Raw genomic sequence first — 16,910 nt, 5'->3', positions numbered from 1 at the left:
GGTTCCCTTCCCGTACCTCATGTTATTTACAGTCGTTACGAACGTCTAAGGAAACCCTACCACGTCGCATATGGTGATGTCCTGCGAAAGCTGCGACTACAATCATTACTATACTCATGTTAATATTGTATGTCTCCGACAATGAATAAAATATTGCTGTTCGATTGTTCGTGTAATGTATATTTTCGACATAAATAATTTACGCTCTGCCCCAAACCCAAAAGTTCTCCTTGTATTGCTTGGTGAGGAACCTGGGATCAAGGGCTGGGCTCTCTGTGTCCGGAAAGAGTTCCGGAGTCTCGTACCCAAGACTTCGGATGACTGCCCAGTTGACTGCGTTCAGTCTGCAAGTAGTGGCCATATAAACTCCAAGGCACGAAAACACACTTCCTTTACCTGTGTCCTGCAATGCGGTCAATAAAAGCGAGATACGACGGCCTGATTGCCTGGGGCTTCAGGGCTCCCTATGGAGAGAGAAATGCAGTGTGGCAAGGTCAGTCTGCTATAGGCCGTGACACGAAACTTACGGCTCCGAACAGTAAGGCGCAACATGCGGCGAAGAGAACGGGAGTTGCATTCTGGGAGCCTGGTAGCTTTCCTCTTTCGAGACCGACGAGGTATCCACCCTGGAAAGACCTTGCTTGGTGAATTACAGGAGGCGCGTCGCAGGATGAGACATCGTTCGAATTTTGCATCTGGAACCGACGGTCAATGGGCCAGTCCGACTGGCCGGGCAAAAGTCTGAATAGCGCGATGTGGTCTTGCCCGAATCAGTTTTCCGTTTGCTCCTCTGGTGTCATTTGAGTGGTAGTCACTTTTATGACAGAGATGCACCGAACTTCGGCTTACAGTTTTTCGAAATAATTTGTTTTCTTCTCGTCGAGAAAGATCATTAGATCTTTGCTGCTGCCCATGTCGTAAACATAGCAAAGAGAAGCCGAGTATACCGCGGATCAGCTTTATGAACCTTCCCTGCAATGTGTCGTCGCAGGGCTCGTCCCCGCAGTATACGTATTGACACGTAATTTTGGTAATGAAACTAGAAACCGATGGAAGGTAGTTTTCCACAAACCTATAGTTCTTCCGAAAACCGAGCCTTTGGGTCGAAGGTTAAGCATAGTATAAGAATAAGCCAAGTGTCCTCCTTTTGTACCATTGCTTTAGCGGTTTCTAAATAGAAGCACATAACTCCAGTGCAGTAAATCCTGCACACGCAACTTGCATCCCTGCACACCGTGCACACGCAACAGGGAGTGGACGGGTACGCCGACGCCTTCACTCCGAACGACATGAACCGACAATCATTATAATAGTTGGGAGTAGATTTACACATGAACTGATCTATCGCATTGTTCAGTCGCTCTTCCCGGGTATAGTGGTTTGGCAACTTCATATTTACCTCGAGACACTTCCACAGAAGATAGACCGCCGCACGCTGGCTGGGCCACACGGCCATCGCGAGTCCTCCAACGAATCCAGCGGCCGCACTGTGCCATGCTTCCTCTTCACCTGTACTCGACCACCTCTTCAAGGCACAACGGGTAATCTAAGCCCAAAAGAAAATGAAACTTAATCACAAGTTGGCCACTGCCACGCTCTCGGTTTAACGCTGTCTTCTCCCAGGATCAACGATAGGGATGGAGAGTCAGTCCCCCAGCGTCCAGAGTACAAAGGCAGATCCAGAGACATTGACCATAAGGTCCCGTACAGTGTATGGTGTGGGGACCCCGTAGTCTCTATCACCGACCCTTTCATCGTAGTGACTTTTCCTGCGGAGCGCTGAAGCTCAACCGGACCAGAGGCGAAGTCCGTTATGAGAAGTTTTCCCACGTGCTACCTCATGGAGTAAAGGTATTGGTGTGAGTGCATAACGCGTTGGAGTGCAGGGAGTCAAGACATGGCCTCAGCATTCCGTGGGGTACCGCATTAGGAGCAATCTTGTTTTACAGCAGCACGGTACTAGTAATTTAGGTATCAGCCCGCTCCTGTGGACTCGGTCAATGTTACATGTTTATAAATTTAAGCGCGGTTGGCTCAGCCAACACCGGCAGCACAAGGTTTCCCCTGCTCATCGAACGGCTGTGAATCATATGTCGTGGTATAAACTTGAAACTACTGTATCATCGTGCATCTAGGACAAAGAGCCGACAAGGAAAGTGTTGGGGACAACCTCTGGCTTACGCAACAGCGGTTCCAAAGGCTTTGCCATCTAGCCTGCACCCAGTATCGATCCGTGTTCGTCCTTGCATAAAGGCGCTTACGTTGTAAAGCCCCGACATGGCTCCAACAAAGAGTCCTAGCTGCAACGACGTCCCCTGGACGATGGGCCGAGGTACTCGTCTGCCGCGGAGTAAAGCGGTGCCACTCCGCAGTGCGGAGCTTCCGATGCAGGCTATGATGCTCCATACCAGGAACCGCTGGAAAGAAGATACGCAGACATCTTTCTGAGTTTTGCAGAACGTAGGAGCGTGAATTAGAATATCACTAAGCCCACTCAGTTTATCGTCGCTGACGATTGGGTATAGCCAGCATGTCTTTGCCAGAAGAGCTGCGTCTACTGCATACCCGCAGCGGGGTGTAATTCGCTAACGACTAAACAGAAAATCCTAACAACCCAACCCTCCAATACTTCTCCATTACGACAATTTCCAAACGCCCCGATGACAAGATTATGGCATCACAGTCGTGTAGAGTGGGATCATCGTGCGCAGTCGATAAGGTTCGCCGCCATTATCTAGGGTTCCTGTATACTAGCTGCCTTTGTGTTTGGGGCTACAGTATTCAGGCATCGTAGCATTATCAAGCGCGGGAACAAAATGGCGTCGATTGCTGCCGCCTGCACCAGAGGGGCAACCGTAACAAGACGCGAAGTTTGTCTATAGCGACATTAACGTGATCTGCGCACAAAGTGGAGAGAAGGAGGAACAGAAGAAACAGGTAGGATCGCAAGGAAAAATGGCAGTATAGGAGACTATACCTACTGCTGGGCGCACATATCATGGGCGCTATTCGCAGCTATTGGGCTCTGTTTTTCTACATGAAAGCCTTCCAGTAACCGTGTATTTATACGAGCGACATCCTCATGGAACATTCTAGTGGAAGAAAAAGCACAAAAACTCCTCACGGAGCCGAAGTTCCGTCCCGTGTTATGTTGAGCATTCACACGGTGCCGGAGTAGCGGGAGTGGCGTACTGCGCACTTAGCAGACGACAATTAGCAGACGACACTTAGCAGATGACACCGTCAGCGTCTTTTCCTGCCGTCTGCTACGGAATACCTTTTGGCTGTGTCTAACAGTGGCTAACAGGGCTAAAGGACGGTGGTGAAGACACGACGTCACGTGACAGCAGGAAGCTATGACGTTTTGCGTCTCTTCCGCTGAAGTATTCTGGGGAATGTCGCTCGTGTGAATACACAGTAAGAGTAATGTATGGTGACGAGGAGGAATACGATACTGAAGAGAAGAGGAGGAGGTAAATAAAATCACTATGAACATTGTGGAAGGAAACTAACTGTAACTGTAACTTGTTATATTGAACAAGTCTGCAAAACCCACAGATCTGCAGGAATACATATCACAATGCGACTGACTGAACTAATGCGCAAACGGCAAAAAAAAAAAAAAAAAAAAAAAAGAAAGAAAAAGAGAAAAAAGGAAGGGGATTACGAAGTACTACATTAGTTCACTATACAAATATCTTTGCAACCGCGTACTTATTTAGTCACCTGAGTTCGACCGCTAGAGATATACATTGCCTGATGAGCAAATTCTTGCTTGTTCAGCTTGCTCGGGAAGGAAGCGAGGAAAAAAATTTTTGCAACTGTGTACATACGTTAATGAGACTCGGAATAATGTTTTCGCGGGCTCATAGGCCCATGTTTTCCTGCTGTAGAACTTACACTTAACGACGTGTAGAGGCAGGAGTGGTTATTGCAGAGGTGTTGTTGAGTAGTGACTTCCCTGTCGCGAAGTTCAGGATCACCTAAGAGGATTCTGCATATCAGGAAGACAAAGTAAGACACTGGCAAAGTACGTACAACCCATTACCTCATGAACGGCCTCAGGGACAGTCAAAAGAAGCATTTTAATTTCACTGTCAGCGTCTGTGTCCGATAAAAGGCATACTTTACGCAGTTGTCAAGGGTTAAAGTACACGGTGTAGGGGGACGATCTCTACAGTTGTTTCCGAACTTCTTGCAACCTTGTTGGTGAGATCATGACATAGAGAAATGACGGGCTTTTTTTCTAGTTGCTTTAATTGGAACAGAAATACATCGAAGGGCCTAGTTATGTCACAGAGCAACTCCGACGAGTCTGGTTCTTAAGCTACGTGTATTTTTATGGACAATATCTAGGCAATATCTGTTCGAAAATCCCAGGCCCCGGCGTCGGCTAAATGTGTTTTCCCATTCACACGGTGCCGGAGTAGCGGGTGTGGCGTACTGCGCGCCTAGCAGACGACAATTTGCAGACGACACTTAGCAGATGACACCGCCAGCGTTTTTTTCCTGCCATCTACTACGGAATACCTTTTGGCTGTGTCGCAGGATATTCCCCACGGCTAGCAGTGCTAAAAGACCGTGGTGAAGACACGGCGTCACGTGATAGCAGGAAAAACGCTGGCCCCCGAGGCCCCGCTAGAGGCGCAATCAAATTCCCGTTATCTTATACGTTTCGTTACGGCTCGCAGAGAGTGGTACCATAGTACTCCCCACAGGAAACACTACATGCTTTTTTTTTAAAAGTTCCGTGTTAGCTCCGCGAAGCAACTGTGGCTATGAGCGGAGTACAGACATGGACAGGTGGAGAGAAGACAGCAGGAAGGAGTGGGCGACAGAGGGGTTAGTATGATCCTAGTATGATACATTCGTCCCGAAAGTCTTCGGAAAACCCAGGGAAAACCTCAGACAGCACAGCCGGTGACAGGAACACTACATGCGTCTCACTGAATCCCTCCTAGTTGCTCTATGAAACAGTCAGGTTCCCCACTGGATTTATACGACACAAATTAAAGCAGGACACAACAATTTGCGTTGTCTTGGACCGTTGCAAGCAAGCAAGGGCGAACCCAGGACCTTTCAAAGGGACCTTACCGGTGCGCGCCCCCGAGCTCGCAAACGTGAAAGGTTTTACGGTAATCATCATCCGCGAAAACGGAACATATGGCTTCACCTACGGAAAGAAGAAGAAGAAGAAGAAACAGACTTGACAGCGGATAACTCTCTAAAACGGGACCGTCCCGGCCAAAACGGTATGTCTGGTCCACCGACAAATACTACATGATGACAATATTATCATGTGATGTTTCACATTGAAGAAGCTTATCTTCAGACAAACCCAGATCCATGAACGCTTCGGATATAATCTGTTGCATAACTAGAAAGAAAAGCTGCATTTGCAACCCGCCATCTCTTCCGCGTGTACGTGTGGAAACGTGAATACCTGTTTACGCTGTGCAGGAGCAAATTCTGTTGAGTTGGCCGTAAATTACGTCATCGAAACTTTGCAGAACGCACGTGCGAGGTCGCGCTGGACGGAAATGTGTGGCATTCATTTCATGGGTGATACGAGTCGGCTCTAAACAATGCGTTTTCACCTTGTGCATAGCATGACTCCACACACAATTCTATTGTTTAACGCGGCTTAACGTGGTAAAGGTTGCGAAAAATACCTTAACAACAATCTTTGTAACGCAACAACGTTTCGTTAGTAGTTTCGCATTTTCCTTGAACGTTCAAAAAGAGAGACGGGGAGCAGTGCGATATGCATCTTTACGGTGGGGAAAGTACAACAAAATGTTGTTTTCTTTCCCACAATGCACGTATAAGCCATTACTCTGATAGAGTACTTGAACATACTTTGAAGTGTGCTCTATTAGAGCACCGAATGCTTGTAACATTTCATGCTACCAGCTCGCACTAACACTAATAACTGAACGCCGGTCTGAACTGGATACGAAATAAACACAATGAAAGAGGAAGGAACGGCCGTCAAATAGCTGTACGTGATTATGATGGCTTTTCTAATTTCCTGTTCAGTACGCGTACCTGTTGACTCTTCTTGTTGATAAGGCCCTCAATGAAAAGGGAAAACTGCCGTAACCGCGTGCTCGTTAAGCACGGCATATTGTCGGAGCGACTTTTTGTCTATTATTATTTCGCATGTACTATACGATGTGCAGAGCATATTAGAATGTGAAATAAATAATTTACCTGAGGCCTCTTTTCACTGGGTCCCGTTTGAGTCCATAGTTTCTGTGAGAATGAACATCTTTGTAGGAACAGACAAATCTCAAATGATCCGATATGTGGTTATGTACATACTTGCAGAGATAGATGTATCCAGCCAAGCTAAGCGCGAACAGAAGGGTCTGTAAGACAAGAATGTTAAAACGGAAAACATTTTCTGCGATATCAGGTTTCGGTTTCGTTTCGCGTAGCAGACGAGAAATTAGAGAGTTTTCAAATAGCTAGTCCGAGGCTTTAGGGCCTCTCAGCAAAATAGCACTGTCACTAATGTGGATGCCCAGAACGCAGACTACGCTTTCGGTTTTTGGGTGCGCACACTAGGTGCATTCTTTTCGCTTGCACCTCCTGCACCAGATCCGAACTGGGTTATTTGCGTGCTGCACTTTCCTGTTGAAAAGAAAGGCATTACTAATAAAGTTCCTTTTAGCTGGAAAGTGCAGCTCCCGAAAGACCGTTTGCGTGGAGTCCAAGGTAGTGCAATCCAGTGAAAAGAATGTACCTACTATTTCTCGAGAATAGCGTGTGACTGCACAACTGGCTCGCGTTACGTCCGACGAGAACCACCGTGAGCGTGTCTGCAAACGGCCGAAAACAATTGAAAACAAAAACAAAAACAGTTTTTGTTTCAAGATACCATTTCTTTTGACTCCCAACAACACAATATGCTTGCAAAAGGCAACTGTCTTAGGATCTCGTGCTTTCTTTTGTAGGTCTCGATTGTTAGCCGCAACGGCGCTGTGAGCGAGGGACGCAAGATGAAAGATGGAATCAGGAAGGGGTCATCAATTATCTCAGGGACGCAAGCTTTGAGTTATGAAAACCATATTCTGTATGCTGCGCACGGGGTGAGGCCGCATGCTTTATAGCGCTCGCGTATTGGGTCCCCTATATTCTCGCGCACGCTATTCTAAAACTCTCTATTGTCTGTTTTCGTCATGTGACCCCATTACCGTGAACTACCTGGCCTTGAGAGAATCCCTGGAACCTGCCAGAGTCTTGAAGCAACCTGAATATCGTTTCGCTGGTCAAGTTCAACATGTAGACCAACAGGGCCCGATGCCTACATGGAGTAAAAGTACCCCGTTCAAGCGATTAAGAATACCGTCACGGAATTTCATACCCTGCCGTTGTTACCTTTTGGGGTCTTCGTAGAGGATGCCCATGTAGCAGCCCAGGAAGGCAGAGCCGAGCTGGGGCACTATGGAGTAGCTACCAGTGAGTTCTCTGTCGAAGAACAAATGCGGGGTGTGAATCATATTACAAGGGCGTTGTGGACATTTATAGAGCGGGAGTAATAACGCCCCCCTACGTACATTATGTGAGAGTAGAATTATCAGGAAGAAATAAGTAACGCCGCATTACACACGTTCTTGTTCACTCCGAGTCTTTTACGAGCACTAGATACCAGTAAAAGTAACATTAAAGGAGAGTAAAATGCTCCTCTATAAATTTTTCGTTTTTTGACAGCAGCGTGCTGTGCAACCAAAAACATGAGCTCTTGCGAAGCAGTGATATACAGTAAGAGGTCAGCTGCGACCTGTAGCGCGCCTGAGAAGCCTCGAATTTGCACACACTCCATAGAAACCTCCCATTCCTTCAAAGAGCGTGTAAGTGAGCGAGGGAAGTCGGCGCCACTTCGTGACGTACGGTTTCCCAACGGGAGAGCACCACGTAGCATGTAGCAAGCAGCACGCACGACTCACCGCTGAACTGCCTGAACTGAACTGGTGGCTAACTAATAAGTGAGCTTAGAGCTCACCATAGCACGCTGCCGCCGAAGCCAACGCCACCTATAGATAAGTAATGCCTATGGCCGCCGAAAGCACGGCCGTGATTGGCGGACTCTTAGCGACTACGTCATGTCGTTTAAGGAATCATGATTCCTTTGCGGACTCTTAACGACTACGTCACCTCATTTAAGGAATCACGATTCCTTACACGACATGACGTAGTCGTTAAGGGTCCGCCAATCACGGCCGTGCTTTCGGCGACCGTAGCTATGCAAAAGAGCTGCAATTAGCCGTATGGGTAGCCACTGGTAGCCACAGAAAGCCTGTGTAGACCTCTCCCTGTTTGTAAACAAATGACATCATAGTGTTCGACAGCGCCACCAATTTGGTAGAGTTGAACTACACTCGAAGCTAGGGGCGAACAAGGTCGCGCCCGAAAGCCACGGTCTTGAGGGGATTACGATGGTCCCTGAAAGGGACGCGACCCTCGGTCCTACTTTTACCCATAACCCATCTTACTAAGTGCCCATTCGTGGAACAAAGCCCTCCCCTTCCGATATGTTTCGGTTTCATTCTGTCTACCAACGTCATGATGACGTTTCTCGGGTAGAGGTCTGTTGGCTGTAGCAGACGACATTCCGACTTTTTATGTCAACCCGAGAAGGAATGATAGGAGACATTAAGCAGACCTTGTGTGTCAAGGTGGCGTTTGGGAAGTTTTCGGTGGTCATATGAGCGCTTATGGCTGCTCGCAGGTCTGCTGACGTCACGCGAGAAGGTCGTGCCGGGCTGATGGCTGCTTTTTTGCACCTGGCATCTTTGTAAATTTGATTGCGTAATGGCAGTACACCGCACAGCGAAAATAGTATGCGCAGTAGCTTCTGATAGAGTGCCTGATGAATGAAACAGAGTTTCGAACCATGTTAAATATCACTTCCTTGCTCCTTCAAAGTAACATCAAAGTAGGCTTCAATGGCTTGGCGACGTGATGGATTACCCACGTAAACTTGCTTACCTTAGAGTGCAGCTGAGTGCAATTGAAAAGAAGAGGCAGTAGGCGACGGACAGCGAAGAACGAGTCCCCAGAAGCACCGCACGGGGCACTGCTTTCCAGTTTTGTGACATCGCCACTCCGGTCTAAAATCGAAAAGACGTCACAAGAAGTCACTGTAAAGAATCGGCGGCGAGGCAATGCATTTATTGGGATAGGGGGCTCAAAGGGGGCTCAAAAAAGAAAGTTAAATAGACAGAAGAGTCATTAACATGCACCACTTTCATCTGTTTTACTGTTGGCACAGCTTGCTTCATACTAAGCTCAAACTGAAGAACGCGAATAGGTCCCCGAACTGCCCTTTGCCTTTGGAGTGAGAGCCGATGGGCCGTGAAAACGCTTAGATAAAAATGGCCGTAAGTTCGATAAAATTCTGCGAATCGTACAAATACAACCGTATCTGGCTGGAACATGCAAACAAAATTGTAAGAGGTGCCATGATTATTTAAAGGAACAGTCCTTTCCAGTTGATTACGAAACCGAAACTATGGTGCCATGTTACTGCTGGTTGACCAGTACTGACCACGGTATCGAAAATCGCACGCGAAATAGCAGCGTATTTTGGCAGCACTGTTCGATATATACGTGACAAGAGCGGACGTCGGATGTTGAGAGTATGCCGGATTTCCCTTTCTGGAAAAAAGGCAAAAACGCCATTCCCTAGACCACCAATCAGAGCATGGTCTTGAGGTTAGGGATGGCCTTGCGAATAGGGCGTCTGGATGGCGCCTTTCTCCTCTGAGCGCCACAATAAGTTAATTTCTGGCCGTTTCGTGTGTCTGTGTCGTCCCTAATTGAACCCGTGAATGCAATAAGGGGATAAGGCGAAAAACCCCAAAACGAGAAAACTTAAAGGGAATATTTGGTAAATTAATTGCAGCTGGGTTTCCTCGAATAACGCAAATGCAAAATGTGTAACATATATGTATGTGCATGCTACATCCATGTCCTGTTAGCATCGTTTTCGGGTGTGTGATTTAGCAGAAATTGAACAAGATCCCTTTTCCAATATAACGCCGCATGCACGACGTTTTCGTGCCAGGTAGGATGAAGTCCTCTGTGTGTGGAGGAGCAGCCATGATCGGGGTTGTTGTGGTGCTGAACGAGCACACTCTTGAAAATGATGTACACACGTCAGCAGCATAATATGACTTATTAGGATAGTGCACGCTTTTTTCCGATTATAATGTTCTGTAGCACTGCTGGCACGGTCGCGTGAGGTATAGGAAGAACGTGTGTTGCAAATGGAAGCCGAAGTTCATTCGCGCATCGTAGCAAAATTTAAGCAACACCACTTATATGCGTGAGTAGAAATGGGGCGTGTACACTAACTGTCTATCTCATGGACACACATGCATTTCCTGTTTCTTACCCTCCTGTAGCCGGTCAATAAATTGCAATACGGACCTGAGCTTTCTTTTGCAGGTACATACTGGTACGGTGATGTTAGTGAACATACCAAAAAGGGTTGAAAAGCTGCAACCATTTGCGAGTTCTTGAATTCGCAGAACGGGGAATCGCAGTATAGCAGAAGAATTCTGAATTGGTATGTCCACGTGACGAAGGAGGGAGAGGAGGAAATAAGCAGGCCTTCTGTATCTATGCGGCGTTGGCTAAGCCCCCCCCCCCCCTCGAAAAAAACATGACGTTACACCTATGTGTACTACCAAGTGTAAATCACCTTAGTGTCCACGCTTGCTGTGCATAACGTGTATACAATGTCATTATATACTAAACCATTACCGTGACATCCTCCAACATACCAGTACGCAGACTCAGACATGGGTAAGTTACTCAACACAAGTAACTAAGACACAGTTACAGTTATGCTGCAAAAATAGTAACTGAATTACAGTCACAGTTACTGTTTTTGAAATGTAACTAGTTACGGCTACTGTTACCACGTTAAAGTAACTTAGTTTCTTTACGGCTACCTTTTAACAGAAAAAAATCGTACTAAATGTAACTCTCACGAACTTGTACCGTCACAGTTATACCGTGTTACAAAGAGAAGATTACCCATTGGCTCTAACAGCACGATGGGAATCAGTTTGAGGCCAACCTGGGTGTTGCTTTAACCAAAAGCGTTACTTTTATGGAAAAGTAACTAGTTGCCGCAAAAAGTGACTAGTTAAGGTTACAAGTTTCTCGTAACTTAGTTACTACTCAACACTGCACAGACTGTAGAGAGAGAAAAAAAGGAGCAAACTGCAAACACTAACACCCACGAATAGTCTGCAAAAAGACTGTAATTACTCTTTTTTTTCCCTTAGAGTGCATAAACACCGACTGTGGTGCTTCTGTGTCCTCAGGTGGGTTTGTATTGTACTTCAATATAAACACATGCGGACATTCTCCACATAAGCCAGAGAAAGTAGAAGAAAAAAAACAACATCTGTAGACATAATTTTTTTTTCTAACAATTAGCCCCAGCAAGGGCAAAACGTAAGAGATGACGTTACTTCAAGAGTGGTTAGCAACATTTCCTTCAACTGTTCCACAGAGCCGCCCAGTGAGCAAGTAAACATTTTTCACGCACACGTCCTTTCTAATTTGCCGAGTCATTATTATTGTCCATTCTTCAGAACAATGGGAAGTCTTAGCCCGCGTTGCACGGTCACAACTCCTCTTAAGTATTCAGCTTAGAAGAACGATTTCAAGGGCGAGACATTATCCACGCGTGGTATGTATAAGGAAAGTAAGGTGTCACTTCTCTTGCGGGTCCTTATCACTTGTGGCTGTGCAGCCGGACGCTGCCAGACCGGGTTAGCAGTATCACCAGGCAGAGTATTATATATAAAACAACAAGAAAAAAAAAAACACGAAAACTAATTTCCATGCGATATGTAAAGATTGGAGAGATGAGCATGGTTTGCGCCGTTGCTTGCGTCTGTTACTAGACCGCTGATTTCTTGCTTTATTTTGTTTCTCGTAAATAATCTAAATATTTCGTAGAATATAATTTGAGACGTAATACATTATACTTCCAGTTAAAATTGATTCTTAATCATTCTGCTGCATCGTAGTCGGACATGGAATGCCCCCTGGCGGCGGAACTGAGATGGTGGGAAGTTGAAGGGAACGGTAATGTAGACGGAGGCATACTACTCAGCACACTGGATATTCCGAACCAATATTGGCACAAAAATCTGTCGCAGTTCCATTCAAAGTGTGTGTAACAACAACAACAACAGCGACATACATGACGATGTGATGTGTGTAAGCTACACTTCCTGCTATGAGAAAATACTGAAATGCCGTTTTTTTCACTTAAACACGCATAACATAAGCAACTCAAGTGCCACCGGGCATCTAAAGAAACGAAAATAGATATTAGAAACCTGTTGCGCCAACACTTCACACTTTTGCACCGCATCGCCTTGTTATGATGATGACTATAGTATATTTACTCTTTTTCTAGAGCACGCATAATTTGCCGATCCCGCAATTCTTTATTCTAGCTCCATCTTTATTCACACTACATAAACAGATCATCATGCCACGGCAAAAGCGTTTCGCCTTGTTCTTCCCCCAAACAGCAGATTTCTTCCACAACGCACGTGACAGAATATTCCATACGCTTCTACTGAAAGACACGCGCTTGTAAACACGCACGCACGGACTTTCCTTTGTGCGACATCGCACGCGCACGCAGCAATTCATCCATCCTTTTCTGTTTCTGAAAACGAAAGTACGTCTGCTTTCGGCGCACGGTGCGGTTGCCAGACGAGATCATCGACGCGTGTCGATTCTAACGGGATACACTTTCCCGGTCAACGGCATGTGAGCGACGCTGTCAGAAGCGGGTCACGCAGACTGATGCGATGCTTTCCCTTTCTATTTCTGGTTTTTTTTTTTTTTTGGGCCCTTCTTTCGGTCCTCTCTGGCGTTGATGTGTATGGATGAGATTCAGCTATTTTTAGTTGCATTCGTAGGAAGTAAGAGTTTTACTTCTGCCGGATGTCAAAGCGATGTGACGTGAGAATTCGACCTGGAAGGTGACTTATGCGCTCATTTGAAATGACGATTTGTCAATATAGGGCGATGTTGCTATGCGGAATGGCGCTCTTACAGAAGTGTGCCGAAGGGTAAAACCCTCAGAGGATGTTACTGTTTGCTGTACAGCACAATATGGGGTTCCAATGCAACCTGCATTGAAAAGTGCTCCTGTGGATAGTCAAGACAAGATATACGAGTACATTACTGCACACCAAGATGCCAGAAATCAACATAACACTATTATACGTTCGCTTGTAAACCAATAAAAGGACGCGCGCCTGACATGTCTTGTTCTTCGCCATAGTATGACTTTGCTCATTTTCTGTGTCATGGAAAGAATTCGCTACGTTTTCAAAGAAAGTGCTTCGAACACACCGTTTCTCAAACACGTTGTTTCTAGAATCCTGCCTTCAGATGATATTAGAGCGTGTTCTACATTTTGTGTGTTTCTGCCTCTTCCTGCGAGTGCAAGGGCTGCGTGGCCAGCCCTGTGTCCATCACGTCGTAGGGATATTGCGCCTGGTGCACGTTCCTGCGAACCCCACAGCAGCGCAAGCAATCCGTTCGTCGTCGAATCTTGCGAGTACGTAATTGGCACGCCTCAGTCAAACTAAAGGCAGGTAGCACAGGAGATATCATAGTGCAAGTGTCAGTAACTGCTGCGATTATCAACAAGAAGAGTAAGCTCTATAGCGTCCAATGCCCGATGTCAGATATAAAACCTCTGCTATCGGCAGGACAACACACGTGTCAAGAAAATCAAGAAATCAAGCAGCTACCAATCAACATATCATGCTCTCTGTGGATTCACTCGGACAACGCCTCCTGCAGGTACATTTTGCAGCGCACATACAGATCTCGGAGGAATCCTCGCACTTGGTGACTCAAAGGACCAAAGCACGCTGCACCAGTGCCAAAAATCCATCAGTCAGAGCACATGACTCACCAGATTGAGGGTGACATTGAGCGGTAGGCACGTTTTGAACACATTCTCGAAGAGGTCCACCCACGCCAGGGAACAGGTCGGCGTCCATGTGTGCAAGGTCTCGTAGCAGTTGTAGGGCAACTGGAGCTCCCAGAGCCTGCTGGCCGCGTTGCCCATTGCTGCACGACTGATCTGCCATTGTCTTCCTCAAGTCACTTTCGCCGCTCGACACGAAAAAGGAAAGCCGAACGAACTCCTTCTCTCCGCCATCGCCGAGGAAGTAATTCCACTGACCTTCTCCAAGTTCGGAGGAAGGAAAGTGCTCTCGTCTGCTACCACTTCTTCCGAAAAAGAAAGCAGACGGCATTCTCGCACCTGGAGGGCTCACGGTTCGCCACGCGTGTGCGTGAGATTGAACAGGGATATACGATGCGGTGTGGAGGTAGGATAGGAAGTGATTGCGATCTCCGTTGATCGGATGTTACGATTAGCATGAGTTATGAAGCCTGTTATGAGGACGAAAGAAGGATGACGCATCCACGATTGATGCTCTGTGCTGCTACTCGTTTTTGCGTTATTTTGCATCGTGTTGGAAAAAGGTTACCTTTGTCGTAACAAAAGTGACACCGTCGGATGGAAACCATAAGGAGGTTATACTAAAACTTCTGGAGTGGAAGAGGTGTCCGAGCGGTGACGCCGGCGCGTCGCCATCTTAGAAGAGGCAGAAAAAAAGAAGCGAATCAATAAACACCTGCAGTCTATGCTAGCTTTGGAATGTGCGCTTTTATGCCAACATGCAAAATAATTGCTTAGAAAAGGCGGACCATCTGCCCAATTGAAATGAACTGTGGAATACATCTGGAAATAATTCGTGGATAAAACTCTCACAACCCCCTGGCAATTGCGAGCGTCACCATCTAAGGTTTGGTGCTGATAAAGACATACGTCAGACGAACTGAACCTTTTTATCGGTTCCCCCGCAAGACGCAGCTGCAAAAAAAGGCAAACTTTGCCCGCAGCCATACTGGCGATGTCAGTTTTTGCCCCTTCCAATATGGCCGCCGGCTCTCACCTTTCGCAATGGCTTGTATGAGGGATGGCCACTCCAGGAGTTCTGGTATATAACTTCCTTGGATGAAACACACGCAATGTACGAAGCTGATACGTCTCCATTGTTTATCCTTCCACACTTTCTTTGTCTCTACGTGGCTGACGTGATTTCTTTTCTTATAGTCAACTTATAAAATATATCGAAAAATAGTGCCTTTATTTAAAGTGGTAATAGTTGTGTTGTCATCAAGAAGGGAACCTACCTACGGAGGTAGGCCCCTTTACACGTCGTACTCCAACTATACGTAAGAACAACTCCACTCGTAGGGGATTGCTGAGCATACCCGCTAGACCATGCGAACAGTCCAGATCTCAGGAAGAGCCTTAATTTAAACTGGTAATGCTGATAACTTTTAGGACGCCGTTAATGGTAACTGTAACTGGCAATCTTCACAGGCTAGAAATCTTCTTACACAAGGGATATTTTTCCAATAGCAAACAAAGGCAGCGGTGAACTGTTTCCCGTCTTTTTTTGTGTGTGTTTTGTCACCGTGAGCAACTCTATTGTCATCAAGAGTATTGTCATCTTTTTTATGTTAAGATGAAAAAAATATTTAAAAGGCATTATTGAAAAAAAAATCTTGCCACGGAGCAGTACCGGAAGCAATACATTTCGGCCGTAATCGATGATTTTAGGAGGAAAAAAATCTTCCCTGGAACAGCACTGTAGAGGATACTGGGTGTGTTGTCAACAAGTTGGAACCCGTGAGGTGTGTTTTTAGGAAAAAAATCTTCCCGGGAACAGCACTGCAAAGGGTACCGCACCGATTGGCATCAAGTGGAAGACCACCGACCGAGTGCATTTTTAGGAAAAAAAAATGTTCCCAGAAACAGTGGTATTCGCTTCAGAAACAGTACCGAGTGTATTGGTATGAATATGGAAGGCCGACCGAGTACCTAGTGTGTGTATTGTCATCAAGCAGGGAGAGCTGCCTACGGAGGTAGTCCCCTTTGGACAGATCCTACAATCCTACAAGCTATATAGATAACAACACTCTCTCGGAGAGTACTGCCCATACCAAACGGACAATCCATACACGGAAGGGTCGCTGCGGAGGGCAGTACAGTCCTGCGAGGTGGCTAGAACATGATTTGCCACTCACCCTGAACGTGGCGGAAAAGTCGAGTAGACGCCAGTCAGCGGCGAGAGCACTCCACAAGACCATGCAGTGCTTCCTCACAGACAATGTGGCTATACGAAGCCCTGCTATGACAGCCTGAAATATGGCTGCGTCTCCCAAGTCTGGGCCACCGAAAGCCAGCCGGCAACGACGGATCCAATTTTGAAAGTTTATCTCGGTAATTAATAAAGCCAATTGTTTACGCTGAACGCACGGAACAGGCAACGGTTCCAGGAACTGTACTGTGGCCCAGGCGACAGTCGACAGCTGAAATATCTGGGTTAATCTGCGCCACAGCAAAAGAGGAACACGACAACGCCTGAAACAGCGCTCTGTGGTTTCACACGTCCCGCAAGACGGGCAACCGTCAGAGCGACAGACGTGAAAACGGTGTAATCGCTCACGAAGAGGAAGAACATCGTGGGCCAACTTCCACTGAAGACTGGCGCGGCGGGCATTTAGCCAGCCCGCAGTGATCCGACGCCGAGACAGTTTCGTCGGCACCGAAGGGACTTGGGGACCGGACTCCAACTCCCTGATAGCTATATAAAAATCGCTGACAGCCCATAGCTGGGTGTCAGCGTCCGGAAGTTGGAGTCGTAAACGCCTTACAACATCAACACAGGCACTGTATTGATGAGGCAGGACTTCGGACCTAGGCCGAAACCTAGGGCTCTCAACGAGCCACCTGGTATCACATCCCAGAGAGTACTGCACTAATGCGC

General features: G+C 46.8%; 1 protein-coding gene across 1 annotated transcript; it reads right to left on the bottom strand.

The window, feature by feature from the left end:
• Positions 1-72: 72 nt before the first annotated feature.
• On the bottom strand, positions 73-14,377 carry LOC135396884 (transmembrane protein 135-like). The gene is made up of 12 exons (XM_064628105.1): positions 13,976-14,377; positions 8,995-9,116; positions 7,384-7,473; positions 7,210-7,309; positions 6,325-6,371; positions 6,214-6,255; positions 3,901-3,994; positions 2,262-2,417; positions 1,400-1,546; positions 528-626; positions 397-464; positions 73-344 (listed from the first exon to the last, which is right to left on the bottom strand). Exons 1-12 carry the CDS (start codon positions 14,129-14,131, stop codon positions 200-202), a joined length of 1,266 nt encoding a protein of 421 aa, XP_064484175.1. The 5' UTR covers positions 14,132-14,377; the 3' UTR covers positions 73-199.
• Positions 14,378-16,910: the final 2,533 nt, after the last annotated feature.

This window comes from Ornithodoros turicata, chromosome 6, assembly GCF_037126465.1.
Source record: "Ornithodoros turicata isolate Travis chromosome 6, ASM3712646v1, whole genome shotgun sequence".
Classification (NCBI taxonomy): domain Eukaryota; kingdom Metazoa; phylum Arthropoda; class Arachnida; order Ixodida; family Argasidae; genus Ornithodoros; species Ornithodoros turicata.
The sequence above is the reverse complement of the archived record's forward strand: the minus strand, read 5'-3'. Positions and strand labels throughout refer to the sequence as shown.

Bases quoted from the DNA above. Each gene is read 5' to 3' on its own strand.
- LOC135396884 (XM_064628105.1), bottom strand. From the start codon at position 14,131: ATGGGCAACGCGGCCAGCAGGCTCTGGGAGCTCCAGTTGCCCTACAAC. The intron at 9,117-13,975 runs GTGAGTCATGTG...TTTCGATTTTAG, and splicing joins TCAATGTCACCCTCAATCTG to ACCGGAGTGGCGATGTCACA. The intron at 2,418-3,900 runs GTAAGTTCTACA...TCTTCTTTCCAG, and splicing joins GCCTCTACACGTCGTTAAGT to CGGTTCCTGGTATGGAGCAT.